This window comes from Brachyistius frenatus, unplaced genomic scaffold, assembly GCF_029030835.1.
Source record: "Brachyistius frenatus isolate BFR_SWC_R1_liver_20210118 unplaced genomic scaffold, ASM2903083v1 Contig_150, whole genome shotgun sequence".
Lineage (NCBI taxonomy): Eukaryota > Metazoa > Chordata > Actinopteri > Embiotocidae > Brachyistius > Brachyistius frenatus.
The window spans coordinates 333,897-361,758 of NW_027210749.1; the positions used below are offsets into that span (position 1 = coordinate 333,897).

General features: G+C 43.6%; 1 protein-coding gene across 2 annotated transcripts; it reads right to left on the reverse strand.

Moving 5' to 3' along the window:
- Positions 1–27,862, reverse strand: kifc3 (kinesin family member C3). Of its 2 annotated transcripts, XM_069715901.1 has the most exons (22): positions 27,778–27,862; positions 19,559–19,679; positions 14,777–14,919; positions 13,253–13,385; positions 12,936–13,021; positions 12,264–12,329; positions 11,798–11,938; positions 11,421–11,660; positions 11,153–11,326; positions 9,845–9,992; positions 9,301–9,431; positions 8,913–9,024; positions 8,487–8,668; positions 8,274–8,378; positions 7,844–7,974; positions 6,008–6,131; positions 5,553–5,682; positions 5,008–5,237; positions 4,777–4,920; positions 4,034–4,163; positions 3,243–3,289; positions 1–1,278 (listed from the first exon to the last, which is right to left on the reverse strand). In XM_069715901.1, exons 2-22 carry the CDS (start codon positions 19,638–19,640, stop codon positions 1,270–1,272), a joined length of 2,688 nt encoding a protein of 895 aa, XP_069572002.1. In that variant the 5' UTR covers positions 19,641–19,679; positions 27,778–27,862; the 3' UTR covers positions 1–1,269. The 2 variants fall into 2 exon arrangements, with proteins under 2 accessions (XP_069572002.1, XP_069572003.1); XM_069715902.1 differs by lacking the exon at positions 3,243–3,289.

Genomic DNA, 27,862 nt, shown 5'->3' on the forward strand with positions numbered 1-27,862 from the left:
TGCGTTTGTTTTGGTGCATTTATTAAAAAGGAAATACAAAAAAAAAAAAAAAAAAAGAGAGGAAGAAACCCAACAGACTGTAGAAATCTACAGCGGGAGACAAAAAGCAAGCGGACCGGTCGATCGTCAGGTCGACAAACACACAGCAGCTTCATCGCATTTCTACGCATTCCTGTTCACTACGACTAACTAGCTTAACACTTTTATTTTTTTTTCTACTTCGTCACACGAAGCTCCGCGCCGGCTCCGCGGCTACAGATCTCTTCTGTCGGAGGTTAAAGGTCACCAGCGGTTAGGTATTATTTTTTTTAACAGGGTAAAGAGAGACAGCAGAAGCACGCCGAGAAGAAAACAGTTGAGGAAAGTGAAGAAAGATTCAAGCGTCTTTGTTTTTTTCTTCCTTCGCTAGGCTGAAGGAATTAAAACAAACATCCACGTACACAGAAGACTTCCTCGTATTGCTCGCGTCCTATTGGACAGCTCGGTATCAGCGGAGTACCCTGATTGGACAAACGGAGGATCGTCAAGACTACAGGGGAGGAAAAAAAAGATTCCTAAAATCTTAAACTACATCTGAAGCATTTCATGTGTCCACATCCTCTAAAATCCTAAAAGCACCCCGACATCAGCCTCCGGAAACCACAAAAGAGGATTTAATACGGAAAAAAATCATCTTAAAAATCAAAGAATTAAATCAGAAATCTCAATTTTCATCTCAAAATTTCTCCAAAATAAAACTGCCATGTGCCACCATCCTTTGCAAGAATGAAACTAAAATAATAATAATAATTAAAAAAAAGTCAAGTTAAAGCATGTCAAACATAAATATATAAACCACATTATGCATATATTATAAATCAACCACATCTGGAAGTCGTGGGTTAGAAAATAATCTAAAGAGTTTTTAAAGTGCAACTTTAACAAAGAAATAATATAAAGAAATACTGTGATCGGAAAAGCGGATACTGATTATTTTCGAGGGGGCGTTAGTGAGCGTTTCAGGGTCGGTCCAGACGGGTGGAGCTTCTCGGAGTCTCTGTAGTCCGGTTGGGTTTTGTAAAGTCAGAACATTTGGCCGCGTTCGACCGAGGATCAGAGTACGCTCAGATTTTCCAGATGCCCCGTAAAAAGTTCCCATGAGTCTTTGCTGCCGTCGCCATGCGGCGGTGATAAATCCTGCGAGGGACAGGAAGGAGGTGGAGATAAACCCTTTTGGTTTTTTAGTCCGACCCGGACGTCCCCCCGTCCCCCCGTCTCAGGCCGTCAGCTTCAGTCGTCCTGCGGAGAAAAACAAGAGCGTCAGTCAGTGACCGTTCAACGCAGACGTCTGACCACGTCCACACGGCTGATGATAAATATGAAAACAAGTTTTTATTTCTCCGATCAGACGACGACTAACCGAGACTTTATATCATGAAAAGCTCTGATGGATTTTAAATAAAAATAACGCCGTCTAAAAACGCTCCTCGAGCTGCTGAGGAACTCCCAACCAGCAGGGGTCCCCGTAAGCAAACAACAATATACAGTATGACGTAACCAGGTAACCAGGTAACTAGGTAACCAGGTAACCAGGTGTCCTTAGAGAACGCTGTGATACAAAGTATCTCCTCCTCAGAGACATGATGATCTACGAGGACACCTGGGCGACATCTTAGTCTATCTGAGAGACATTATGGGCTGTGAGGACACCCTGGAGATTTTGTGGTCTATGGGGACACGTGGGACATATCATGGTCTGTGAGGACACCATGTCGCTGCGTTAAAACCCTCCTCCATGTTTCCACAGTGTGTTTTAGTCCAACCCGTAGTTAGGTCAGGTTAACCGCCAACACAGCTGGAAACATCAGTGCTGTTGCTATGGTTACCTGCAGAATAACGCCCAGTCCTGATGTAAAATCCTTTGTGTTTTTAAAAAGTTCAACAATGATTAGTTTGTGAGCGTGCGAAACAAAACTTGCATCATCATCATCTTTTATTCTTATTATTTTTTTTACTTAAACATCGTTACGAAGTGTTTTCAGATTTATCAGCGCAGACATGGAGGGAACAATCCCACAATCCTCGGCTCACCGCCGGGCTCACAGGGAGGAAGAGGTTCATCACACACACACACACACACACACACACACACACACACACACACACACACACACACACACACACACACACACACACACACACACACACACACACTGAAGCCACAAGGAAAAGACAACCCCTGGACCAATTAAAAAAAGAAAACCTCCACATGTACTGATCAGTTTCATCTCAGAGAGGTCCTGGGTGCGTTTAGCCTAGCTTAGCACAAAGACTGGAAACGGGGGCAAACTGTTAGCATTGTTGCATTTAAGACACAATGTAAGGCCCTGTAATCGTTTATTACTTTTTGTTTTGTTTTAGAGCTTCTCAGCAGTTTATAAGAATAACTTCTCATGACATCATTATTTAGTCGACGCATCTTTGTGCTAAGCTAGGCTAACAGCGTCCAGGACCGCCGAGACTTTCAGAGAATCTCCTAAAATGTTGAGCTGCTCCTTTAAACAGTCCCTCCAGGGAAATACAAGATCTTGTGATCGCAATAATTTAACGCAACTTCAAGTAAACTCTGCAGTATTTTAAGCCCAATTAAGTTCAATAAATGAAATAAAAAAATGAGATCAGAAATATTCCTGTGATGTGCAGCAACAGGACGTGATTACAGATTTATTCCTTTAACAGCGTTAAAAAAATTCATTCTCGATTTGCAACTTTTTTTCTAATTCCTGTAAATTTACTGCAAAAAACCTCCACAAATTACATCGCAAATTTTTTGGGGAAAAACTGCCGCAAAAACCGTAAAAACTTTTTAATCACAAAATGAAACCTCCCGGAGGGACTGACGACTGATTTAAAAGCCGAGACGCTGTCGCGTTGTTTCCTTGTGACTTGAAACCGTTTCGTGTTTTTTTTCTCCACAAAAGCTGAAGAAAACGACTTCCAGCACTCGAACAGGCGACACAAGCAGCGCGGGAGGCTCGTGGGCTCAGTGGGCCCCGAGCACGGCACCGCAGGCACCGCAGGCACCGCAGAAGCTTCGTGGTTAGAGGTGGTGGGGGGGTGGGGGGGAGGGGGTAGTGTTAGACGGGTGGAGGAGGGGTGGGGGGAAATGGAGGGACGGGAGGGGGTGGGGGGGCCACCATGCCATGCTGAGAGCTTCCATGCCCAAGCTATCCACCAATCAGCATACCCCCCTCCCCACCTACCTGCCCACCGTCCCCCACCAATGGGCTGCCTCTGTCTACCTGTCTGTCTGCAAACCAACCAATCAGACCACAGAATGAGGACACAGAAGCAGAAGAGGGAGGAGGACAGACTGACAGCGGCGCCTCCTGGAGACATCCTCCATCACTCTTACAGCTCAGACCTGCGATGTTCAGGAGTTATTTATTGTTATTATTATTATTTACTCGGCGTTTTCCGTTTCCACGTTCAGTCAACCGGCCTACGTTTCCCAAAATGCACCTCTGTCGACCCTCCGGAAACTGCCGTGAAAGCAGCAAGAGATGAATTTTGTTTGGAAGTCGTGCTGCAACGATCAGTTTAATAATAATAATAATAATAATAATAATAATAATAAAAAGTAATATTAATAATCAATTGTTTACTTGATGAGTTTTTACAGGAAATTAGCAGAAAATTCTAAAATGAAAGGTGTTCGCTGCAGCAGGTGTGGTTTACCTGCGCATGAATGTCAATAATATACAAACTTCCTGCAGGCTTTTCACATTAAAAGCCTTCCAGGATTTAAAAAAAAAAAAAAAAAGCAGCAGAAAACAGTAGAAACAGCGAATGTGATGAATTAACACCGAAATAGACGAACGTTATGCTAAATGTATCAAAGGAAGTGAGTCAGGTGTCAAAATAAAAGAAGTAGATCGTATATTCATCAGCACTGTGTGTGTGTGTGTGTGTGTGTGTGTGTGTGTGTGTGTGTGTGTGTGTGTGTGTGTGTGTGTGTGTGTGTGTGTGTGTGTGTGTGTGTGTGTGTGTGTACCTGTGGAGAGCTGCGACTGCGACCTCCTGCGGGAGGTGCTGGGCGTTCTGGAGGCGGAGGAGAGGGTGGAGCCGGCGCTGCTGGCCCGAGAGAGGGGGAGGGGCACCGGGGTCACCGGGGGAGAGTCCAGCTGAGGAGAGGTCAAAGGTCAGAATGTAAGGTGGAGGTTTTTAATTGTTTTATTTTTCATTTTGTTTTAGATTTGAGTTTAAAAAAATGTTTATTTTCTGAAAATCTAAATTTTAAGTGATACATTTTTTTAATTTGAATTTACTTTATTGTACTTCATGTAAAACTTAAATTTTATGTTTATTTTTTAAATTTCCCATTTTACAAACGATTTTACAAATGTGTATTATTTCATTCTAATTAATGTGATTTCAAATCAGATTTAAGTGTAATTTTTATTTGTTAATTATTCAAAGTATTATTGTTTATAAATGTGTAAACTTTATAAATATAATAATCTAATCTTTGATTTTTATCCTTTTAACCATGCTCTTATCTTGAAAGGTATGAACACTAACATTAAGCTAAATCATTAAAACAATCAGCTGAACCGCTCTTATTTTGAAAGGTATGAACACTGACATTAAATAAAGTCATTAAAACAATCAGCTGAACCGCTCTTATTTTGAAAGGTACGAACACCGACATTAAATAAAGTTATTAAAACAATCAGCTGAGCTGCTCTTATTTTGAAAGGCATGAACCCTGAATTGAAATCGTCGGTATCTCGTCACCTCGACGCTGTCGTGGGTCGGCGAGGACGACGTGGACCAGTTCTCGTGTCTCCTGGAGGACGAGCTCAGCTCGACGCTACGAACCCGCTGGGCGAACTTTAGCGAGCAGACCGACTCGCTCATGTTGCTAGGCAACGGAGAGACCTGGACACCAGAGAGAGGAGGCGGATATTAAAAAGGCGAGGCTCGGGAGGCGGGACTTCCTGTCTCCGCGTGTCCTCGCCGTCTCACCTGCACCATCATCAGCGTCTTGCTGTCTCCGTTCAGCGAGTCCTGCAGCAGGTATGTGAGCCGTGAGTTCCTGAAGGGGACGTGGGAGTGTTTGCTGCGCAGCGCGTTGATGACGTCGCCGAGCGCCGACAGCGACTTGTTGATGCACTGAGCCTCTCGGAGGCGGCTGCCCTCCGCCCCCGACTTCCCGATCCGCTCCGAACCCGCCAGGTCCACCAGGTTCAGCTTCCCTGAACCAGAGCACAGCGACAGGTGAGGACGCTTACCGGGTCCAGGAGGCGCCTGACGCCACTTCTGAAACGGCTTTTTCCCTCCGACGCTTCGTCGCGCAGACAAACGAGTAACATCGTTGGAAAGATCGAGTCGGGACGCTTCGTCTGACGCGTCGTTCGCTTCGGTACTGAACTTCAAAAGGTCCGTTTGAGGGTTCAGAGTCCAGACATGAGTCCCCACAAAGACAGCAGAACCGGCGTGTGTGTGTCTTTGTGTGTGTGTGTGTGTGTGTGTGTGTGTGTGTGTGTGTGTGTGTGTGTGTGTGTGTGTACCTTGTGTGCGGTTTCCGGTGGCCGCGTTGAATCCAGACACGGTGATGATGAGCAGAGCGTGAGAACGTGAACTGTGTTCGTTCAGGTTGGTGCACGCAGTCGCTCTGTTCATGTGACCCAACTCGAACACCTGAGGACACACACACACACACACACACACACACACACACACACACACACACACACACACACACACACACACACACACACACACGTATTAAAAATGACTATCTTTGTGACCTTTTCATTTATTCCCTTTTTTATTTGCGTATTTCACTTTAACATCTTAAATAAAATTATAGTTTCAAAATTCTTCACCAATGTTTTAAGATTTCATCCAAACAAAAGAAAATAATACAGCTAAGCCTCTTTTTAAAGTATTCTAAGATTTAAGATGCATATATCATTTGCATATATACGAATATGAACTAAAACATGAAGACAGGTGTCCTCACCCTGATGATGTCCTCGGGACTCTGAACCGTGAACTCGCTCAGTCCGGGAACGTAAAGCTGTCCGCTGCCGTCCGGGTTCATCTTGATGTCCAGCTTGTCGGTGGGATTTTCCCCGAGCAGGTTCCTGAAAAGAAAATGGAGAGCGTCACCGAGAGGCGCACCTGAACCGGGAGTCCATGGACCTCCAGAAAACTAAGAAGAAGGAGTGACTTTAGCTAACAACACCGAGATAACTGATGGACACATTTTGTTCACTTTGGATTTGATGAGAGAAGTTGAATGGGAGTCTATGGAGCCGGAGGCTTTTTGGAGCCGACCTCTAGTGGCACTCGCTGGTATTGCAGCTGAAGACACTTCTGCATCGGAAGCTTTGGAATTCAGTTTGGGAATATTTTAGGTTCAACAACTGATGATGCAGGTGAGTCGACCCAAACGGACCCCGATTCAGAAGAAATATATTTCTTTTGTCGCCTTGAAATTTTTACCTTCTGTGTGAAAGTATTCGACAAAAACCAGAGTTAAAAAAAATAATGAAACTATTTGCAAAAAAACAACAAAAAACGAACGGGACTTCACGAGTTGATGTCACGACTCAAACAAACGATCCTGAACTTCCCAGAAGAAACTAAGCGGGTAGTTTTAGATTTTATCCTCCAGCGGGTGTAAAATCTTTTTAAGAATTTAAGACGCGAGCAGCGTTTCTGTGCGTTTCTGACGAGTCCCAAATGTTCTCTCAGCTCACCGGAGCTCATTAACTCCGTAAAAACCTCCACTTCTCGATATAAAATGTTCCATTAAACTGATAATCTCAGGATCTAAATCCCGTCCAAGTTCTCTCAGTTCTTTTCTGCGCCCCAAAAAAAAACGTTCATCCTGAGCTCCAGATGTTCGGTTACACAACAGCTGGATCAGATGGAGATTAACAGATAACATTTCATATCATCCACCTTTTACATAACTGCTCTGGAAGCGCTTTAATCTCTCTGAAACGCCATTAAAAAAAACACGTGGATTCATCCGCCGCTGAAAGTAGTCCCCCAGTAAATGCACTCATCCTCCTGGTTTAGGGAAGTACTGAGGCTTTTCTTTTATTCTCTGACTTTCACAGACTAAAAGGTTTCATTTTTATGACCTAAAATTAACAGAAAAAAAAGTTGTCTTTGTGCAGATTAAAATCCAGCCACATTCATTTATTCACAGCAATTTGAGAGTTCAAAGGACTTTTTTTGGTAACTTAGATTTTTCTTTTTAAATGATTAGAAGTGGAAAAAAACCTCATGATAAATATTAGAGTTTATTTGACAAAAAAAATTCAACAAAAATTCCCTGAAATCTCAAGATTTGGCCAAACTTTGCAGACTTGTTTTGATTCTGTAATATTCCAGAAAATCCGGTGGAAACGAAGAAGTCTGTAGAAAAACACACTGAAATGTCAGATTAATATTTAAAAGCATTCACGATTATATACCTTTTATAAAATGGTTGTTCGGTTACACAACTGGACTAGAGCTCATTTATGTTAAAATATGGCTCCAAACCAACTCCAGTAATGCTGCTTTTTAAATCTCGAAGGAAATAAAAGATGTTTTTTTTTTTTTTTAATCCATTTTGCATCTTCAGTGGCTCCGCCCACTTTTGGTCAAAGCTAGTTTCCACCGGTTCCGTCACGGCGCCTGGAGCGGATCGGGTTTGTCGACACCTCATTAGGAGCACATGGGACTCGAGCAACGCACCGCAGTCGGTCGAGGAGGTCGGGACGAAGGGACTGTTTTGTTATTATATTTGCTAAATAATTCAAATAAAGTCCTGCTCGGCCGTGATTGGTCGTCGCCTCACCGCAGCGTCTCGTTGTAGATCTCCACCATGCTCACGGTGATCTTGTAGTCCCAGTCCGGAGCTTTCTCCGTCACCTCGGAGAACAGCAGCCGCAGAGCTCGCTGGTTGATGCCGGGGTTATTAGCCACGCCCTGAAAGACGCAGAGGGGGGCGGAGTTTACAGGTGCATTCACTGACACGTGGGAAACTTCTGTCTTCATAAACAGTTTATTTTTCTGCTTTGTTGAAATGAAATTTAATGTTTTTTTTTTGTTGTTTTTTTTGCCAACAGCAAAACAACAAACACAAAATTCTATTTGTTAATAAGAAATAATGTAAAGGACAAAGAAAAGTTCACAAAAAACCCGTTTCCGAATGGATAAAACTGCCTATATTAGCATATATATATTAGTATTTGTATTTTAGCCGCTGACTCATCGACTCGTCTTACCTCCATCGTGTACGTTTTCCCCGAGCCGGTCTGTCCGTACGCGAAGATGCAGACGTTAAAGCCGTCGATGCAGGAAGTGACCAGAGACTGGACTTCCTGAAACACCTGACGGACCAATCAGAGGAGAGGACAGGTGAGATCGAGCGAAGCGACCCGGACTATTGGTTACTAATAATAACCCCGTTTTCCAAACATCCTTGTTCCCGTGCTCACCTCTTCCTGCGTGGACTGAGGAGGGAAGACTTTGTCCAGTTCAAAGGTCATGACCTTGCCCTTGTTGGCGAGGTAGAGGACGGCGTCGTCCTCCGAGTCGAAGCTCAGCATCGTCTTGGCGTCGGCGGAGTCCTGCTCCTCCTGACTGACCGGCCGGACGCGGCAGAAAACGCGGATGTTGCCTGGGAAACCAAACACGGAATTCAAAAAACTAAACTTAAAATCGGTTGTAAAAACAAAAATAAAAATAAATAAATCATCTGATAACCACGGTAACGTCTTCGTGCACGACCTTTTACGATGAGTCGACTTCAAATTCAATTAATTTGTGACTCAGATCGTCAACAAGATGACGGGCTGCGACTTTATTAACTAAATCAGAAAAACGCAACATATTCTGATAAATATGAAGTTTTGTTTTCAGACCTTTGAGGCGAACCAGCTCGTTGTGGCATTTCTTCCTCAGGTTCATCTCTCGCTTGTATTTACGCAGCAGCTCCTGGTTGGTGCTGCTCACATCGCTGATCACCTGACAGATCACACACACACACACACACACACACACACACACACACACACACACACACACACACACACACACACACACACACACACGTTTACCAACAATTACTCAGCTAGAATAAAAACCAACATTTTCGTTCTATGTGAAGTGGGCGGAGTTTAACTTTCTCAAAAACACGAGTTTCATATATCAAAAACCTCATGAACCAATCCCGTCAGCCTGGGGGCGGGGCTTTTGACGTCAGTGGAGGGTTGGGTGGAAAAAAGAAGTGATGTCAGGCGGCCGACTCACCTCGTGCTTGGCCTCCGTGATGGCTTTTTCCAGCATGAAGGGAAACTCCTGCACCTGCCGCTTCAGACAGTTGTAGTCGCACGTCAGAGTCCTGAGAGCCGGCTGGAGGCTCAGCAGGTTCATACGCACTCCTGTAAACAACAACAACAACAGATTAGTCCAGTCACACTCTGCTGCACAGGAAACAAAGAGGAAATGAAGAGGAAATGAAGAGGAAACAAAGAGGAAACAAAGAGGAAACAGAGAGGAAACAGACAGGAAACAAAGAGGAAACAGAGAGGAAACAAAGAGGAAACAGAGAGGAAACAGACAGGAAACAGAGAGGAAACAGACAGGAAACAGAGAGGAAACAAAGAGGAAACAAAGAGGAAACAGACAGGAAACAGACAGGAAACAGACAGGAAACAGACAGGAAACAGACAGGAAACAGACAGGAAACAGACAGGAAACAGAGAGGAAACAAAGAGGAAACAGAGAGGAAACAAAGAGGAAACAGACAGGAAACAGACAGGAAACAGAGAGGAAACAGGAGCCGTCGTCTGACCTGCCAGGTTCTCGTGAACAGCCTTCATCTCGCTCTCGGCTCGGATGAACGCCTCCTCGATCACTCGGTTCTTCTCCTCCTCCAGATTCTGCATCTCGGCCTCCAGCTGACCTTGAGCTCGCTCCATCTCTCCTTCGTAGACGAGGATCTGTCGACGAGGACGAGACGCTCAGAGAGGACAGCGGACGGATGAGGACGTCCGGGTGTGAAACACGTCGTTGATGTGTCAATTTTATTGTTTACCAACAACTTTAAATACATGTTTAGTTTAGTCCAATAGAGCATGAATGGACTCTCAAATAGTTTTTGATTTCTCAGAACCTTTTCCTTTGTTTTTCATTAAGAAAACGGTGAAAAACAATTATTCAACTAATCGTAGTAGGTCACTTTGTGGAGGTGTAAACGGGCTAAGCTACGCTAGCTGTTTCCCCCTGCATCCAGTCTTTGTGCTAAGCTAGGCTAACAGTATATAATCGTAAAAACAACCCAAAACAAGTGTTATGAATTAACTTTACGGTCGATCAGCTTTAATCTGGTCATCGTGTGAACGCAGCCTTGATGTGATAACGAAGGGACACAAAGGGACACTGGGACGGTTCCTATCACAGACTGGGAAACCTCACGTAGTCCGACGGTACCGAAGCTTCCCAGTAAAACCGGTTTAAACCGCTGATTTCAGAATTTATTGGTGTCGGTCATCTCGAAAGAAAAATGACAATATAATTTGTTTTCTTTGTTGTGTTTTTTAGCCCTGGGTTTTGCCTCTCAGGCTACAAGCAGACGCTACCTGCAGACACCTTTCAGGGCTGAAAAACTTTTTCTACGTTAAAAAAAATTCTGAATCTCCATTTTGATTTACAGTAAAATTGTGTTTCTATTCTATTAAATATCTTTAAACACCCATTGGAATTCAATAAATGAATTTTGCGGTTTATTCTGGCAGCTTCGGAGCCGCTGGACGCTCTCAGTCTAATCTCAGTGATGTCACAGAGGGGAGGGGTTAAAGGGGGGAGAGGGGGGGGGGTGTCGGCCAACCTTGGACAACCTGCGAACCACCTCGCTGTTGCCCCTGCCGACGGCCTTGGACAGGAGGCCGCACAGACGGCCTCGATCGGCGACCATCTGCGACCGGACGCATGCGGAGAAAAGGCGAAGTGTCGGCGTTAACCTGATAAAACTGATCCGACCGGCCGGTTCCGGTTCCGGTCCGACCAGAACCTCAATCTCATCTGCCGGTTTCGGCACTCGAGACACCGGAGCAGCAGACACAGAAGAAGAAACACCGGCGGTGAGGTGTGATGTCGTTACCTGCGTCCTGAGCTGAGCGCAGGTCCTCTGTGAGTCGTGCAGCTGCGTCTCGAGCTCCCGCAGCAGCTGCCGCTGGACGCTCAGCTGCTCCTGCAGGCCGCCGTTCTTCAGCTGCATGTCGGCCAGAACTTTCTGCGAGTCGGCCGACTCCACCTCCACCGTCTGGGTCACGAACTGGAACCACAGCGCAGCGCTTTTATTTATTTTTCCTGTTTTCTTTGGACGGACGTGCGGTAGAAATTCAGACATCGTGCCGGCGTTTCCTCACCTGGACTCGAGGGGGCGTCGCCGCCTGTCTGGCGAGCTCCTCCTCGCACTCGTGCAGTCGCAGAGTGAGTTTCTGCTCCGCCTCCGACTGCCTCCATCTCGCCTCCTCCAGCTGCCTCCGGGTGGCGTCCAGCTGCCGCTTGGACTCGTCCAGCTGCCGGTTCAGAGTCTCCAGCAGGGAGCTCGTCTCCTGCAGCTCCCGCTGGAGCTCAGCCAGCCGACGCTCCCTCTGCTGGCCATCCTGCAGAACAGCAGCGGTGTCACACACCCGGAGCAGTGTGTGTGTGTGTGTGTGTGTGTGTGTGTGTGTGTGTGTGTGTGTGTGTGTGTGTGTGTGTGTGTGTGTGTGTGTGTGTGTGTGTGTGTGTGTGTGTGTACCTGGCTGTAGCTGCAGCTGCATGTCTCTGCAGCCGCGTCGAGCTTCTGCAGCTCTGAGCTCCTGCATGACTTCAGCTCCTGTTTCAGGCGCTCGTTCTCCACCAGCAGCAGCTCCAGCTGCTTCTCCAGGTCTGTCGCCCCCTAAAGGACGGGAGGACACACACACATACTTTAATCAAGTTGTAATTCATATTTACATCCGAATCATTTTCACATTGTGTTCAACATCGTCTTCTGTTTCCACTGATGATTACGCAACAAAGTTGTCTCTTGTGTAACTGGATCTATCAGCTCGATAGATATTTTATTACCTGCATGTCACACACTTGGGTTTTGCTGTGTTTGCGAGGACCAGTTTCAGAGTTAAACCATCATAGTGAGGACATTTCTGCTGTATTAATATTTAGCCTGAGTTGGTGTTTTTTTTCCCAGGGTTCCTCAGGAATGTGGTCCAGCAGGGTCTCACCAGCTCAGAGCGAAGTCTCTCCACCTCCTGGGTCTGATGCAACAGCTTCGCCTCCAGCGCCTCCACCTACATACAACACATCACAACAACAGATCAAAACTAACTCCTTAAATAACAACTTCATTACCACTTTTTGATATCTTCAAAGTCACAGTATATATATTTTTTTTACTTTTTATATATAAAAAAAAAAACACGCCGTAAGGAATAGGATGAAAACAAAGTTTTTTAAGGTGCATTATTCAATAAAACAACATATTTTGAGATCATGTTTTACACTCGGCCTCAGTTTAAGATGTCTGTTTTAACCAGTGAGCCGGGCAGAGTGAAGTGAAACTGCAGATCAGATTGACAGATTAATTACATCAATAAAAAAAAGTTGTAAAACTGGTTTAATATTTGACGTTGACACACATCAACCTGACAGTTAAAAACCAAACAGCTGTGATCTTTCCCGTTAGAGGAAGTTCTGGTTTCACATTCAACTTTCAAAAACTCGATTAAAAACACTTGATTCCTGCATTATGTCTATTGTTTATATCCCCTAAAGCATTGTGGGAACTGTAGTTTGGGGAGCAGTGTCCGACAGGAAAAGACAAAAAAAAGTCCTGATTCCATTCTGGCCACGTAAACATGCTAACAGGTGTGATGATGCGCTTCCTGCAGACGTACCTGTGTGCGCAGCCGAGAAACGAGCTGCTCTTCCTTTGGACGGCTGAAACGGTTTGAAGCTTCACCGGGCTGAAACACCGTCACACCTACACACACACACACACACACGTTTACATCACTTCAGAGGACATTACGTCGACCTACGCTCATTTTTCAACTTTAATTCGATTCTTCAAATTTAATTTACTGATCAATTTCAGTAAGTACAATTTTTAGTCAGAGAGACAATAAATGTTTAAAACAATTCACGTAAAAAGTTGTTTTTTTAAAAGCTGCGAGGAGTTTGTAATTTAATGAATCTGAATGATTCTTCTCACCGTTGGCCGACGGCTGCTGAACGCCGCCCGTCTTCTTCTGGACGTCGTGTTGCAGCTGCTGCAGCAGCAGGTGACGCGTCACTTCCTCAGAGCGAAGTCGAGCCTGAAACTCACAAACTTTGTCCTGAAGAGTCTGAAAAAAAAACAAAAAAACACCACAAAATGAAACACTTGGAACATTTTAAAAACTGCAACTCAAGTGAGCAAAACATTTCTAGAAGCTTCTGAACAAAAAAAATAAAAAAATAAATCAGCTCGGTCGGGATGAAGCGTGTCTACAGAAGCAGAAGAAGAAACAGAAGAAGAAGAAGAAGAAGCAGAAGAAGAAGCAGAAGCAGAAGAAGAAGAAACAGAAGAAGAAGAAGAAGAAGAAGAAGAAGAAGCAGAAGAAGAAGAAGAAGAAGAAGAAGAAGAAACAGAAGAAGAAGAAGAAGAAGAAGAAGAAGAAGAAGAAGAAGAAGAAGAAGAAGAAGAAGCAGAAGAGGCAGAAGAAGAAGAAGAAACAGAAGAAGAAGAAGAAGAAGCAGAAGAAGAAGCAGAAGAAGAAGAAGAAGCAGAAGAAGAAGAAGCAGAAGAAGAAGCAGAAGAAGAAGAAGAAGCAGAAGAAGAACAGAAGAAGAAGAAGAAGCAGAAGAAGAAGAAGCAGAAGAAGAAGAAGAAGAAGCAGAAGAAGAAGAAGAAGAAACAGAAGAAGAAGAAGAAGCAGAAGAAGAAGCAGAAGAAGAAGAAGCAGAAGAAGAAGAAGAAGAAGAAGCAGAAGAAGAAGAAGAAGCAGAAGAAGAACAGAAGAAGAAGAAGAAGAAGCAGAAGAAGAAGAAGAAGCAGAAGAAGAAGAAGCAGAAGAAGAAGAAGAAGAAGAAGCAGAAGAAGAAACAGAAGAAGAAGCAGAAGAAGAAGAAGAAGAAGAAGAAGCAGAAGCAGAAGAAGAAAAGCAGAAGAAGAAAAAGAAGAAGCTACGGCGAGCGAGACTGGAGGTTTTTACGTTGGCGGGCATCCAGAAGGACCAGGTGACCCTCTGAAGATGAAGACGGCGTGGAAAAGATGGAAAAACATAAAAGATGGAGGACAGATGATGAGACTCAGAAGTGTGAATAAATGAGTAAAAAAGATGAGAGCCTGAAGACTCAACCATCAGCCTGATATTCAGTGAGATTATGAAGCTGGATTTTCTGCTTTAAAAATCCTCGTGTCTATTTTTATTTTTTTCATGCCCTCAAAAACTGTCCCCCCCCCCCCCCTCCTCCCCCACACACACACACACACAGCCGCGACATCACAGCAGATCAACGGTTGCGTCACCGACCTGACGAGCAGGTCGACAGGCGTCTCCCCGAGGTGTCGACACGCCGACATTCAGTCAGCTAAACCTCGTCTGAGTTTCTGCTGACGTCAGCGGTGAGTCAGCAACCGTCACAACAACACGCACCGACACAACCAGCGTGTCCTCCTCTGGTGTCCCGGGCCACCAACGTCTACAGAGCTCTGGCCCCGCCCCCTTTACTTGGCGGTTCTCCTCCCGCTTACCTGGATGAGCAGCTGCTGGCTGGGTGCGCTCGTTTCGGTGAGCTCGGCGGTCAGAGAGGGGCGCTGCGAGAAGGCGGCGGTGGGCAGAGACAGGAAGGAGCCGTCGTCTTCACCATCACTCATCAGGAAGTCCACTGAGCTCGCTGACGGAGACACAAGAAGAGGAGCTCCGTTCAGACACGTCACGAAGGAGCGATCTTTGTAAAGTGTGGGTGTTTCCACGGCGACTAATGGCTCCTTTTCTCGGGAGGAAAAATAAAAACGGTTAAATATTCGTCCCGGTGTTGAAACGTTCCTGAGAAATAAACTCAACTACAATGAAGCTCTTTTATAATTAAGAGGAGAAAACTATTTTTTTTTTTTTTTTAAAGTGTTTTCTGAGTAGAAAATCACCTTCCAAGTGAAAGTAATGGCACGTATGTGTGCGGTCAGGAGATCTGTGATTAACGGGGTCATTGAACGCAACGCGAAACTAAAGTCCATTTTTCCTGGATCGTCTCTCAGCTCCAACTTTTCTGCTCCCGAGTAAACCTGCTCCTCCTGATCACCGTGGAAACCAGTCGGCCCAGATAACTGGTGATAACAGCCGCGCACACATTAACCTTCTCACGCTGTGTGTGTGTGTGTGTGTGTGTGTGTGTGTGTGTGTGTGTGTGTGTGTGTGTGTGTGTGTGTGTGTGTGGTCACAGGGTTTTTTTCCTGCATGCATGGGGCCTTAAATCTTATCAACCCTGAGAACAATCTGCACTCTGTGGGGAAAAAAATCTGAGCATTAACACGGACTTAACTCAACACAAACACACGTTCTTGTTTTTCTATCTTTGTGAGGACCCTTGGCGATATGATGGATTACAAGGACCCCTTCAACCCCATTCAAACCTGAACCCTAAAACGAAATCTGAATCTATCAACTTTTGTTGTTGTTGTTGTTGTTGTTGTTTTTCTCCATCAGACTTACTAAATGACTAGATTTATTTATTTATTTTTCTTCGGGATGAGACTACATTATAAATACTTGTGTTTCACGATGGTAACTCGGTCCGATCAAACTGCTGTAGATCGTCACCACGCTGTCAGTCGGTAGACCGGCGACACTACAAGTACGACCAGGACCGACCATCGTTCACGTCGAGTTCCTCGTCGGGTCGGGAAGTCGTCGATCTGTCATCCTATTGGTCGTCGTCAAGGTACGCGTCGTAGGATACGTCAAACGAGGGCAAAAACGTGTTGGCGTGTCGAGGCCCTTTAAGAAGGTTTTAATTGTTTTAATGGACTTCAAGGTGAGATAAATGGAACATGTGACAGATCTGGTTTTTTTCCCCCATTTATAAAAATTATGAAATTAAAAAATTATATGTAATTTGTTTGAGTTGTTTTGTTCAAATGTGTTGACATTTTCCCCCAAAAACAAACATCTCATCCCCCCCCCCCTCCTCCTCCTCCTTCCAACCCGGGGCTCAAACCGGTCCTCACAAAGATGCCAAGTCACACAGAGCTGCACACGTGGACACACACCGAGGACAGAAACCTGCTTCATCCCAAATACCGACAGATTACAGGAAAGGGATTACACGAAGGAAAAAAACGCTGCGTGTTTGCTTTTTTTTTTTTTTTTACTGGATCAGTAAATGTTGACACTCGCAAAAAGAAACAAAAAAACAAAACAGACACACAGGATGAATTCCTGAATGTGTCATCTGAAATCTATCCAACAACGATCCAGCTGATCCTCCAGTTATACTTTCAGATATTTTAATCAAATAGCTCAGAAATGTTTTTATTTATTGGTCAATATATATGTATCTGATGGGATGCTGTGTCAGCAGAAAATTAATATCACAAAAAAACCTGGATTATAATGAAGCTGAAAAAAAATACCTTTCAGAGCATCTTTATAAAATAAAACCAGCAATAAAACATTATTAAAATGTGTTTATCTTAAATAAATGCATATAAAATGTTGAAGCTCAAAAAAATGTCTTAATCAGACCGAACAAATAGCGCGAAAACGTCGTTTTTCTCTTTCGACGCTAAAAACTAAAAGCTGGACGATTGTCCTTTAATCCAGAGTAATTAACATATTAATCGTTAACAGCTGGATGATGAGGCTTTGGGGTTCGGACTGAATTTTATTCGTAGCAGAAGATCGTGAGATCAGGTTTGACTGTTTTTCTTGTTCACGTGTTTTTTTTTGTTTGTTTTTTTTTACATAAATGAAATTAGATGAAGATAAAAACCGAGTCGTTTGGGAGTCGGAGATGTAAATCGACATTTAATAACACTTTATATTAGAGTTGTTTGCAGCTTAAAGGATATTTTCAGTGTTTGTTAAATGTTCAGTATTTGTTTTTACTGTTTCTATAGAAACCTCTACGGACGGACGTAAACAGGAGGAATTAAAGCTAACACCGTAATAAACCCTTAAATCTGCTTACATTGCATGTTAACCATTTAACATACTTATTTACATACTAACTATAAGATACGTTTTTTTAAAGTAGTTATTGGTTTATTCAAGATATCGTGAAATCAGTTTAGAAACTGTTGACGGCTAAAAAAAAAGATTTCTTTTTTTAGTTTTTGTCAAAAGCAGATAATCAAAGAATTAAGACTTTTCAGTTAACACCATGTGTGAAAATAATATTCTTATCAATAATAAACAAATATTTTTCTCTTCTTACCAACGTTCTTTTCAAGTTTCAGAAGCAAAAACAGCAAATATTTCAATTTTTTCTTAAAAACTGAAAAAAAAGGACAGAATTATCAAATTATATGAATTATCTGCAGATCAGCTGATCAGTTCATCAACTAGTTGTTGCAGTTCGACATTATTTGACGCCACAGAACGGTAAATTTGATTATTGATGGCAGCTGTCAGTAGAAGAATCAGACCTAAGAGGAAAAACAGCATCATCCTTCATTTCACCTCAAGACTCTCTTTTCTCTTTTCAGTTTCAACATGTGAAATAAATAAATAAAAATAAAATCAGCACAAAAAAAAAACAGTTGGAGAATATTCAGACGCATAAAAACAACAACAAATCAGGGTTGTGACACGTCCACAGACGAGCATCTTAAAAAACTAAAGACTCACGTCAGATTTTTCCAAAAGCCAAAAGATCTTCATTAAAGACTTCAAAATAAAGTAAACTGAGTTTCTACCGGAGGAATCTGAATTTACTTCCGTTTGAGGAAATTTGGTGGTTAAAAAACTGCATTTTACAAACGACCTTTTTTCGTTTTTTAAAACCGTCAAATGCAAAAAACATTTCTTCAGGTTTCTTCTCTGATAGACGGACGGACGACAAAGTCTTATTATTAAAGCTTTTATACAAGAAATCTGCAACGACATGGTCAACATTAAATAATAAAAAATTATCATCATCATCATCTGTCGCTTTTTGTCACGCCAGCAGAAATATTCGTCAAACCTTCACAGGGGCTAAAAAAAATAAAATAAAAAAAAAATAAAAAAAGACAAAAATTCACCGTGGAAACATAAATAAGAGAAAACCTTTTAAATTCACTGGAAAAAAAATCACAACATTACAGTCAAAAATCTGCCTTCTAGATCAGGTGTAATTACACGTAAAAGGAATTTTAACTTGCTTATCAACGAACATACACAGAAACCATCACAAATAGACGTATATGCAGCTGAAGGACATAAATACAGAAAATATTAGTCCCTGAAACTAAAAAGATTCGACGAGCTGTGGTGGAAAAGAGGCTTTTTTTTCTTTTTAAGCAAAAAAAAAAAAAAGCTCAAAATTCACTCGTTTAAGTTTCTCCGACGTGAACATCTGATAGTTTAACTTTCTAACGAGAACATTAATATTCATTGAAGTTATTTATGAACCTACATTTGTTTTGGTTTCAGTATCTCCATTCAATTAATTTGAATGAATTCAAAGAATGAAACAGGTTTGTAAAAACTCTTTCATGCCGTTTTCGCAGCAGTGAAACTGGAGCGCCGAGGCGGCTTTAGAAAGTGCAAACTCGTGTTTTTTTAAGGAGGGATTTAACATGAGAATTAAAATCTTAATGTAAACAGGGAAAATAAAAACTTCAGCTCACGTCAGGAAACCAGATTTTCTTCCGGTCACAGTAAAAAAAATAAATCTCTTCGAAGTTTCAGAGACAAAAAAAAGACGTCACGATTAATGAGTTTTTTTTCCTTTCTTATCAAAATATTTGCAGATTTAATTGATTTTACAATCAACTAAACCTCAACTTTAAAACTTTGAACTTTAGTAAACGCTGCAAGTTAAAATGAGTCCAGTAGAAACTCTCCTGTTCTTCTACCTGACAAAAGCTGCAGTGTTTGTTCACCTGATCTCATTTTTCTCTCTCGGGACGCCGACGGTACAAAAACTGACCAGATGAGGACGACTCGGCAAAACAAAAAGACCCCACTAAATGTGATATTTGATATTTTCAGCTCACCTGTTCGGCCGTCTGACCGTCTCAGGTTTCGTCTCGCCGTCGAGCTCCATTCATACCGACAGGTGTGACTCACCTCTCCTCCTTCACACTCACTCTGCTGTCAGGAGCAAAAATGCAGCCACGCTGCTGTTTTTTTTTTTTTTCCTGTTTTAAAGCCTCCTCCTCCCCCTCCTTCTTCTCCTGCTGCTGCTGCTGCTGCTCCCCTTCCTCCCCTCCCTTTGCAGCAGGCGTCACTCGCGCGCACACACACACGTACACACACACACACACACACACACACACACACACACACACACACACACACACACACACACACACACACACACACACACTTACCGTCCAATGAGATGTCTTTCTTCCAGAGCTCCTGCAGGCAGGGGGCGTGGCCAAGGTCCCAGGTCTTTCTGGTGCCGAACATGACCGCCGGGCTGAGCAGAGCGCTGGACCGCTGGACCGGCTGGAAAAACACAGAGACAAGAGGGGAGTTAAAAAACGTGAAGATAACGTGACCTTGAACCTGCTGGTTAAAGGTCAAACACACAAAAAAAAAAATCAGACTGTATTAAGACGGCGGTACAACGGCTCCCCCGTGTGGCTGGCTGTTGAAGTAGAGGTCATAAGCCCCTCCCCTCCCTACACCCTCACGCCCGTGTCAACAAATAAGCCCCCCCCCCAAAAAATTAAAGTACAAGTAAAAAAAGAAAAAAAAAAGCATTGTGTGTATGAAATAAGTGATTTTACTTTTCGCTAATATTGTTTCCCCTGTCTGCCTGATGGTGGCGCTGTCCAACCAACCGTGCCGTCACCTGTCGGTTCGTGAATGGACGTTAATGACGCCTCCAGTTCGGATTTTGGCCGTCGCCATCTTTGCTATTTATGAGCCAGAAGTGACCATCTTTGGACGAGCTGGGGGAGGAGCCAGCGGTGGATCTGACGCCATCTGCTGGGAAACCTGACGATACTACGTCCCGCCCACCAATAGCTATAACCTGATTGCACCACAGGCCTGTCAATCAAACAGCTATTTCTGAATCTTATTTTCAGATGGACCTCCAGAAAACCAATAAGAAGGAGCAACTTTAGTGGAAAAAATATATTGACTGTATTTGATGAGAGAAGTTGAATGGGAGTCTATGGAGGCTTTTTGGAGCCGACCCCTAATGGCCATCGGTGGCATTGCAGCTTAAAACACTTCAGCACAACCTTAATTTTTCAGTCCCGAAAGCTTCGCCCACTTTTAATATTCAGTCATTAACCACGAAAGTCATCCTTGGAAACAGCGTTCTTCTACTTGGCAGCTGATTGGACGACCCATCTGTCCATCACCGTCTGTCACTGGCAAACTTTTCGGATACAAGCGCGGAAATTGAATTAGCCTGAATACAGTCACCTCGCGAAAAGGTGAGTCGGTCAAGTTCAGCGAGCCTTTTGAGGCTAAAGCTACGACCTGCACGTCGTAGCTGCTAATTTAACACAAAAACACATTTTAACGGGTATCGAATGCCAACTTGGTCAAATTGCTTGAAATAAAAAGTGCATCCCAAAGTTCTGGACTCCGACGGTCTCCTGCTACGAATCCAACCAATCAGGCGTCAGCAAACATCTCTTGAGAAGCTTTTCCACCGTCTTACCCGTCGACCGCCAGTTTTTCTGTCTGCAGGATGGACGCCGCGCTGTCGGTCCAGCCGGTTCCTGTTGAGCAGCGTTCCCACCAAACCCAGCATATCGCTGCCTCCGTCACCGCTCCGGTCCCCCGACTCACCCCATCGACGCCGCCGGGGTCACCTGATCCCAGAGCGGCCGAAGCTTTCTAGTGAGGACGACCCGAGAGTCTGAATGTAATCTGTTAATCCTGCGAGCAGATGCTCCGTTAACCCTCGACTGACCGGCGAGGCGGTTAATGAGTGACGGGCTCGAGTCCACAAGGTTGGAAACAAACGCCGTCACCGATAACAGCGCTCAGGTGGGCGGAGCAACGTTTCATCAGCAGCTCGTGAAAAGGTTTAGAAAAGTCGAACAAGTCCAAAAATAAAACACCCCGTTGATGAACCTCAACATTTAACTTGGAGAAAGTGTGGTGGTTGTGTGTCTTTGTGGTTGTGTGTGTCTTTGTGGTGGTTGTGTGTCTGTGTGGTGGTTGTGTGTCTTTGTGGTGGTTGTGTGTGTCTTTGTGGTAGTTGTGTGTCTTTGTGGTGGTTGTGTGTCTTTGTGGTTGTGTGTGTCTTTGTGGTGGTTGTGTGTCTGTGTGGTGGTTGTGTGTCTTTGTGGTGGTTGTGTGTCTGTGTGGTGGTTGTGTGTCTGTGTGGTGGTTGTGTGTCTTTGTGGTTGTTGTGTGTGTCTTTGTGGTTGTTGTGTGTGTCTTTGTGGCGGTTGTGTGTCTGTGTGGCGGTTGTGTGTTTGTGTGGCGGTTGTGTGTCTTTGTGGCGGTTGTGTGTGTCTTTGTGGCGGTTGTGTGTGTCTTTGTGGCGGTTGTGTGTCTTTGTGGTGGTTGTGTGTGTCTTTGTGGTGGTTGTGTGTGTCTTTGTGGTGGTTGTGTGTCTTTGTGGTGGTTGTGTGTGTCTTTGTGGTGGTTGTGTGTGTCTTTGTGGTGGTTGTGTGTCTTTGTGGTGGTTGTGTGTCTGTGTGGTGGTTGTGTGTCTTTGTGGTGGTTGTGTGTCTTTGTGGTGGTTGTGTGTGTCTTTGTGGTGGTTGTGTGTGTCTGTGTGGTGGTTGTGTGTCTGTGTGGTGGTTGTGTGTCTTTGTGGTGGTTGTGTGTCTTTGTGGTGGTTGTGTGTGTCTTTGTGGTGGTTGTGTGTCTTTGTGGTGGTTGTGTGTGTCTTTGTGGTGGTTGTGTGTCTGTGTGGTGGTTGTGTGTCTGTGTGGTGGTTGTGTGTCTGTGTGGTGGTTGTATGTCTTTGTGGTTGTTGTGTGTGTCTTTGTGGTGGTTGTGTGTCTTTGTGGTGGTTGTGTGTCTGTGTGGTGGTTGTGTGTCTTTGTGGTGGTTGTGTGTCTTTGTGGTGGTTGTGTGTGTCTTTGTGGTGGTTGTGTGTGTCTTTGTGGTTGTGTGTGTCTTTGTGGTTGTGTGTGTCTTTGTGGTGGTTGTGTGTCTTTGTGTGGTTGTGTGTCTTTGTGGTGGTTGTGTGTGTCTTTGTGGTTGTGTGTGTCTTTGTGGTGGTTGTGTGTCTTGGTGGTTGTGTGTCTTTGTGGTGGTTGTGTGTCTGTGTGGTGGTTGTGTGTCTTTGTGGTGGTTCTGTCAACCACAGCCTCCATTTCTGAACCTCGTGGCTTTTTCCGGCAGCAGTTTTTGCCGAAATGACCCAAAACGGTTTCCTGATGGATGTTCACCGTTGCCTAGAAACAGAACCCTCGTTACCGTGGCGTCTATCGCTGTTTCTTAAAGTGCACAACGGATGATTTATTCTCACAACATTCCTTTGATATTTAAAACCTCTGGGATAAGAAGGAATTACACACACACACACACACACACACACACACACACACACACACACACACACACACACACACACACACACACACACACACACACACAGCATTGTGAAAGTGCAGATTAGAGCTTTAAGGATGCAGTAAGATGCTAATACACACACACACACACACACACTGTATGAAAGCATTATTAGTGTTGACAGCCACTGACACATTTCTCCCTGCAGACTGTCCACGATGCAGAGCTCAAGTTCACCTGTCACACTGTCTGTTGTCAACACACACACACACACACACACACACACACACACACACACACACACACACACACACACACACACACACACACACACACGGTCTAACCTTATTATGTCGCCACCTTCAAAATTAATGATTTACATCCTGTTGTCCCCAGAAAGGAGTCCCCACAACGTGAGTAAAACAAGTAAACACACACATTGACACGCCCACAAACCAAACCTTAGTCTAACCTAACTAAGTTAAATGATTTACAGCATGCAGACTTTTGTCCTTGGAAAGCAGTCGAGTCCCCACAATGATAGTAAAACAAGTACCCACACACACACACACACACACACACACACACACACACACACACACACACACACACACACACACGATTGATTACACTTTTGATTGATCGACCTCGTTTGCCGGTTTCCACCGAAAACGTCAACGAGTCCCCGCAATGCCAGTAAAACAAGAACACACACACACAGCAGGTGAGGGTAAAATGTATTGGTTCGAGTTCGATTGATCGACCTCGTTTGTTGGTTTTCCACCTAAGAAGTCTAAAGTTGATGCTCATAAAACCTTAACAACGCATTAATTCCCATAGAAGTCACGTGACGCCCCCATGTGGTCACCAGCTGCTATTGCTGCGTGTCTCCTTTCAAACGGGATTATCGTGACACAGAGGTGGAGCTCAAATATTTCAAGATGAGTATTTTTCATATTAAAATTGCGGGCCTGTAACAGACCTGGAACAAAAACAGGAAGCAAATAAACAAAGATAAATCAGTTTTAAAACTAAAAACAAGAAAAAAAAATAAAAAATAAAGACAGTTCAGGAGTTGCCTGAGAATCCTCACATTTTTACGTTTTCTTCCGTTTCAGTAATTATCCAGGAGGTAAATCCGCCAATTATAACAAAATGTCAAACAAATACAATTTAAACAGAAACGGTTTCATCATCAGTACAATATTTTTTTTTCCTTTTTTTAAATTTAACCGTTTTATCGGTTATATTTTGTTCTATTCATGGTTCTCACTGTTTTTTTAAATCGATGTTTTTCTAATGTAACTTCTGAATTACAATTTGTATCATTTCTAATTCTATAAATCTGAGATTATTTTCCCACCGAGGAGTCGAGTCACAACACGCCGAGCTGTAAACAATCATGAGGTGATATTATTATTATTTTATATGAAGACGGTTCGGTGGATTATTTCCCAGAATAACTCACATCAACACCAACGTCTCTGCTGCGTTTCACCTCCCGGAGACACTTCAGATCCTCCTCCTACAAAACTGGGTCAAATCTTCTCTTTGTGTTTTTTTCTTTCCTCCATGTGCTCAGAGTCAAAACCCTCTTCCTCCTCCTCCCTCTTCCTCCTCATCATCATCTTCTTCTTCTTCTACTACGACTCCCCAACAAACACGTATTCTACACTAAAAGGTAGATTTAGTTTTTCAGGAGAAAAAAAAGCAGCTGATTGGAGTCGAGTTGTCTTTGTTCGTGTGTTTCACGTTCGTGTTTCACGTTCGTGCGTTTCACGTTCGTGTTTAACGTTCGTGTTTCACGTTCGTGTTTAACGTTCGTGTTTCACGTTCGTGTGTTTCACGTTCGTGTGTTTAACGTTCGTGTGTTTAACGTTCGTGCGTTTCACGTTCGTGTTTAACGTTCGTGCGTTTAACGTTCGTGTTTCACGTTCGTGAGTTTCACGTTCGTGTTTAACGTTCGTGTGTTTCACGTTCGTGTTTCACGTTCGTGTGTTTCACGTTGGTGTGTTTCACGTTCGTGTTTCACGTTGGTGTGTTTAACGTTGGTGTGTTTCACGTTGGTGTGTTTCACGTTCGTGTTTAACGTTCGTGTGTTTAACGTTCGTGTTTCACGTTGGTGTGTTTCACATTGGTGTGTTTCACGTTGGTGTGTTTAACGTTGGTGTGTTTAACGTTGGTGTGTTTCACGTTCGTGTGTTTAACGTTCGTGTTTCACGTTGGTGTGTTTCACGTTGGTGTGTTTCACGTTCGTGTTTCACGGTCGTGTGTTTCACGTTCGTGTGTTTAACGTTCGTGTGTTTAACGTTCGTGTGTTTAACGTTGGTGTGTTTCACGTTGGTGTGTTTCACGTTCGTGTGTTTCACGTTGGTGTGTTTCACGTTCGTGTTTCACGTTGGTGTGTTTAATGTTGGTGTGTTTCACGTTCGTGTTTAACGTTCGTGTGTTTCACGTTGGTGTGTTTAACGTTGGTGTGTTTCACGTTCGTGTGTTTAACGTTCGTGTGTTTAACGTTTGTGTTTAACGTTGGTGTGTTTCACGTTGGTGTGTTTCACGTTGGTGTGTTTAACATTGGTGTGTTTCACGTTGGTGTGTTTCACGTTGGTGTGTTTCACGTTCGTGTTTAACGTTCGTGTTTCACGTTGGTGTGTTTCACGTTGGTGTGTTTCACGTTCGTGTTTAACGTTGGTGTGTTTCACGTTGGTGTGTTTCACGTTGGTGTGTTTAACGTTGGTGTGTTTCACGTTGGTGTTTAACGTTGGTGTTTAACGTTGGTGTTTAACGTTGGTGTGTTTAACGTTGGTGTGTTTCACGTTGGTGTGTTTAACGTTGGTGTGTTTAACGTTCGTGTGTTTCACGTTCGTGTGTTTCACGTTCGTGTGTTTCACGTTGGTGTTTCACGTTCGTGTGTTTTACGTTGGTGTGTTTAACGTTCGTGTGTTTCACGTTCGTGTTTAACGTTCGTGTGTTTTACGTTGGTGTGTTTCACGTTGGTGTGTTTTACGTTGGTGTGTTTAACGTTCGTGTGTTTTACGTTGGTGTGTTTCACGTTGGTGTGTTTCACGTTGGTGTTTAACGTTCGTGTGTTTCACGTTCGTGTGTTTAACGTTCGTGTGTTTCACGTTGGTGTGTTTCACGTTGGTGTGTTTCACATTCGTGTGTTTAACGTTCGTGTTTAACGTTCGTGTGTTTCACGTTCGTGTGTTTCACGTTCGTGTGTTTAATGTTCGTGTTTAACGTTCGTGTGTTTCACGTTCGTGTTTCACGTTCGTGTGTTTAACGTTCGTGCGTTTAACGTTCGTGCGTTTCACGTTCGTGCGTTTCACGTTCGTGTGTTTAACGTTCGTGTGTTTCACGTGAACCTGATGGTTCCGGTTGTCGTATCCAGGTTTTCATCAGAATCTGGTTCTGTTCGTCCCCCTGAACATCAGGAAATGAACAAGGAACCAATATCAGAGTTTCAGTGATTAAACTTACGTTAACGTGTTGTCAGTGGTCACGTCTACAACGTTATTTGCTTAGGCCATCGTAGCAGCTAGCATTATTAATTTAGGCCAACGTAGCAGCTAGCATTATTCATTTAGACCATCGTAGCAGCTAACGTTACTTGTTTAGGCCAACGTGACGGCTAGCATTACTCGGTAGCGTTGTCCGTTTCGGTCAACGTAACGGTTAACGTTACTTGTTTAGGCTAACGTAGCAGCTAGCATTATTAGTTTAGGTCAACGTAACGGCTAACGTTATTTTTTTAGACAACAGTAGCGGCTAACTTTATTCATTTAGTCCAAAGCAGCGGCTAACGATAGTTGTTCAGGGTGACGTAGCAGCTAACCGTTTTCTGTAAATTTTTTTGTTTTAAAAATACAAATTTACGTTGAAATACATTTATTCGATTTGGTTTTTTTTTTCTTCTCGTTGAATTTCAGAAGTTCTGGCGCCGACTACCAAATTTTCCTGGTTTCCGTTTACGTCCCTTCACCAACATGGAAAAAGTCATTCACGCTTTTGTTTTTGTCTCCTCCGATCTGAACCGCAGACCAACGCTGTCATGATGATGTCATCGTGTTCTTCACACCTGTGCAGGTAAACCTGGATCAGATGTTTACACGCAACAGGATCCTGCTTTTCTTTTTTTTTTAAAGGACTCCGAATGGAAGATTCATGTTTCTCTGAAGCAGGAAAAAGTGCTGACTCAGGTATCAAAGATATGATGTTTTGCACTCAAGAGAAATTTTGCTGCTTTTCTTTGTTGCATTTGATGATAATTGAATATTTAAAGGTTTTTGGACTTTTTTGTGGAAGAAAACAAAACATCAGCTCAGCATGTTGATCATTTTGGGGAAGATTTTATAGATTAAATGTTGACGATAGCGACACTAATAGAAAATATACCCGTTGTTCTCTGTACAACGTTCTCTAGAAACAAGAAGAAAAAAAATCTGGATAAAATACATTTTAGATCTAAAAGCCAACGAAGCAGAATTTAAGTCCTGGAGTCATTTTTTTTTTTTTTTAATCCTTTTGAGATTTTAAAAACGCTTTCATCCGATGTGTTTATGACTCCTGTAACTCTGATCTTTTTTTTGTGTAAATTAGCAGATTAATAATTAATAATCATTTTGAAGCATCACAACATTTTGACCTCCTTTTTTTTTTACCCAAACTGCTGGAGACTCATTTACTTCAGTCATTCGAGGATAAAAAAATAAATACCTGAGGGCGGCGGCTCCGCCTCCACCTGCTGGCAAAGACGCACGAGGTGCCAGATACACGGCGATGAAACACAGACAGAAATAGATGGAGAGGAAAAAATAAATAAATAAAAAAATAAAGTGAAAACGTTACCGGACAAAAGGGAGGAGGATGATCGGGAGAATCCACGCGGGGGAAACGAGGCTAAATAAAAAGAGGAAGCTTTTGTCGCGGCCGCCGGCTTCGTATTCAGGTCACCGGTGGAAACGCGACACCCTCCTGCTCTGCATCAGGTTACGAGACGACTTCCATCTGTGGCTGGTGAATTCAACATGTCTGCCTCCTCCCTGCAGCCTCTCCATCCCTCCATCCTCCCTCCATCCTCCCTCCATCCCTCCCTCTTTTTCCTTACCTCCCTCCCTGCGGCCTCGTCGTCCACATCATCGCCGCATCGTCCCCTAAAAAAACCTCCGCAGCCGACACACAGCAGCACGATC

Excerpts from the sequence above, each read along its gene's own strand:
- kifc3 (XM_069715901.1), bottom strand. The coding sequence starts at position 19,640 with ATGTTCGGCACCAGAAAGACCTGGGACCTTGGCCACGCCCCCTGCCTG. Across the intron at positions 11,661-11,797 it reads GCAGCTGCAGCTACAGCCAG|GATGGCCAGCAGAGGGAGCG; the intron begins GTACACACACAC and ends GCTGTTCTGCAG. Across the intron at positions 11,327-11,420 it reads CGACGCCCCCTCGAGTCCAG|TTCGTGACCCAGACGGTGGA; the intron begins GTGAGGAAACGC and ends CTGTGGTTCCAG.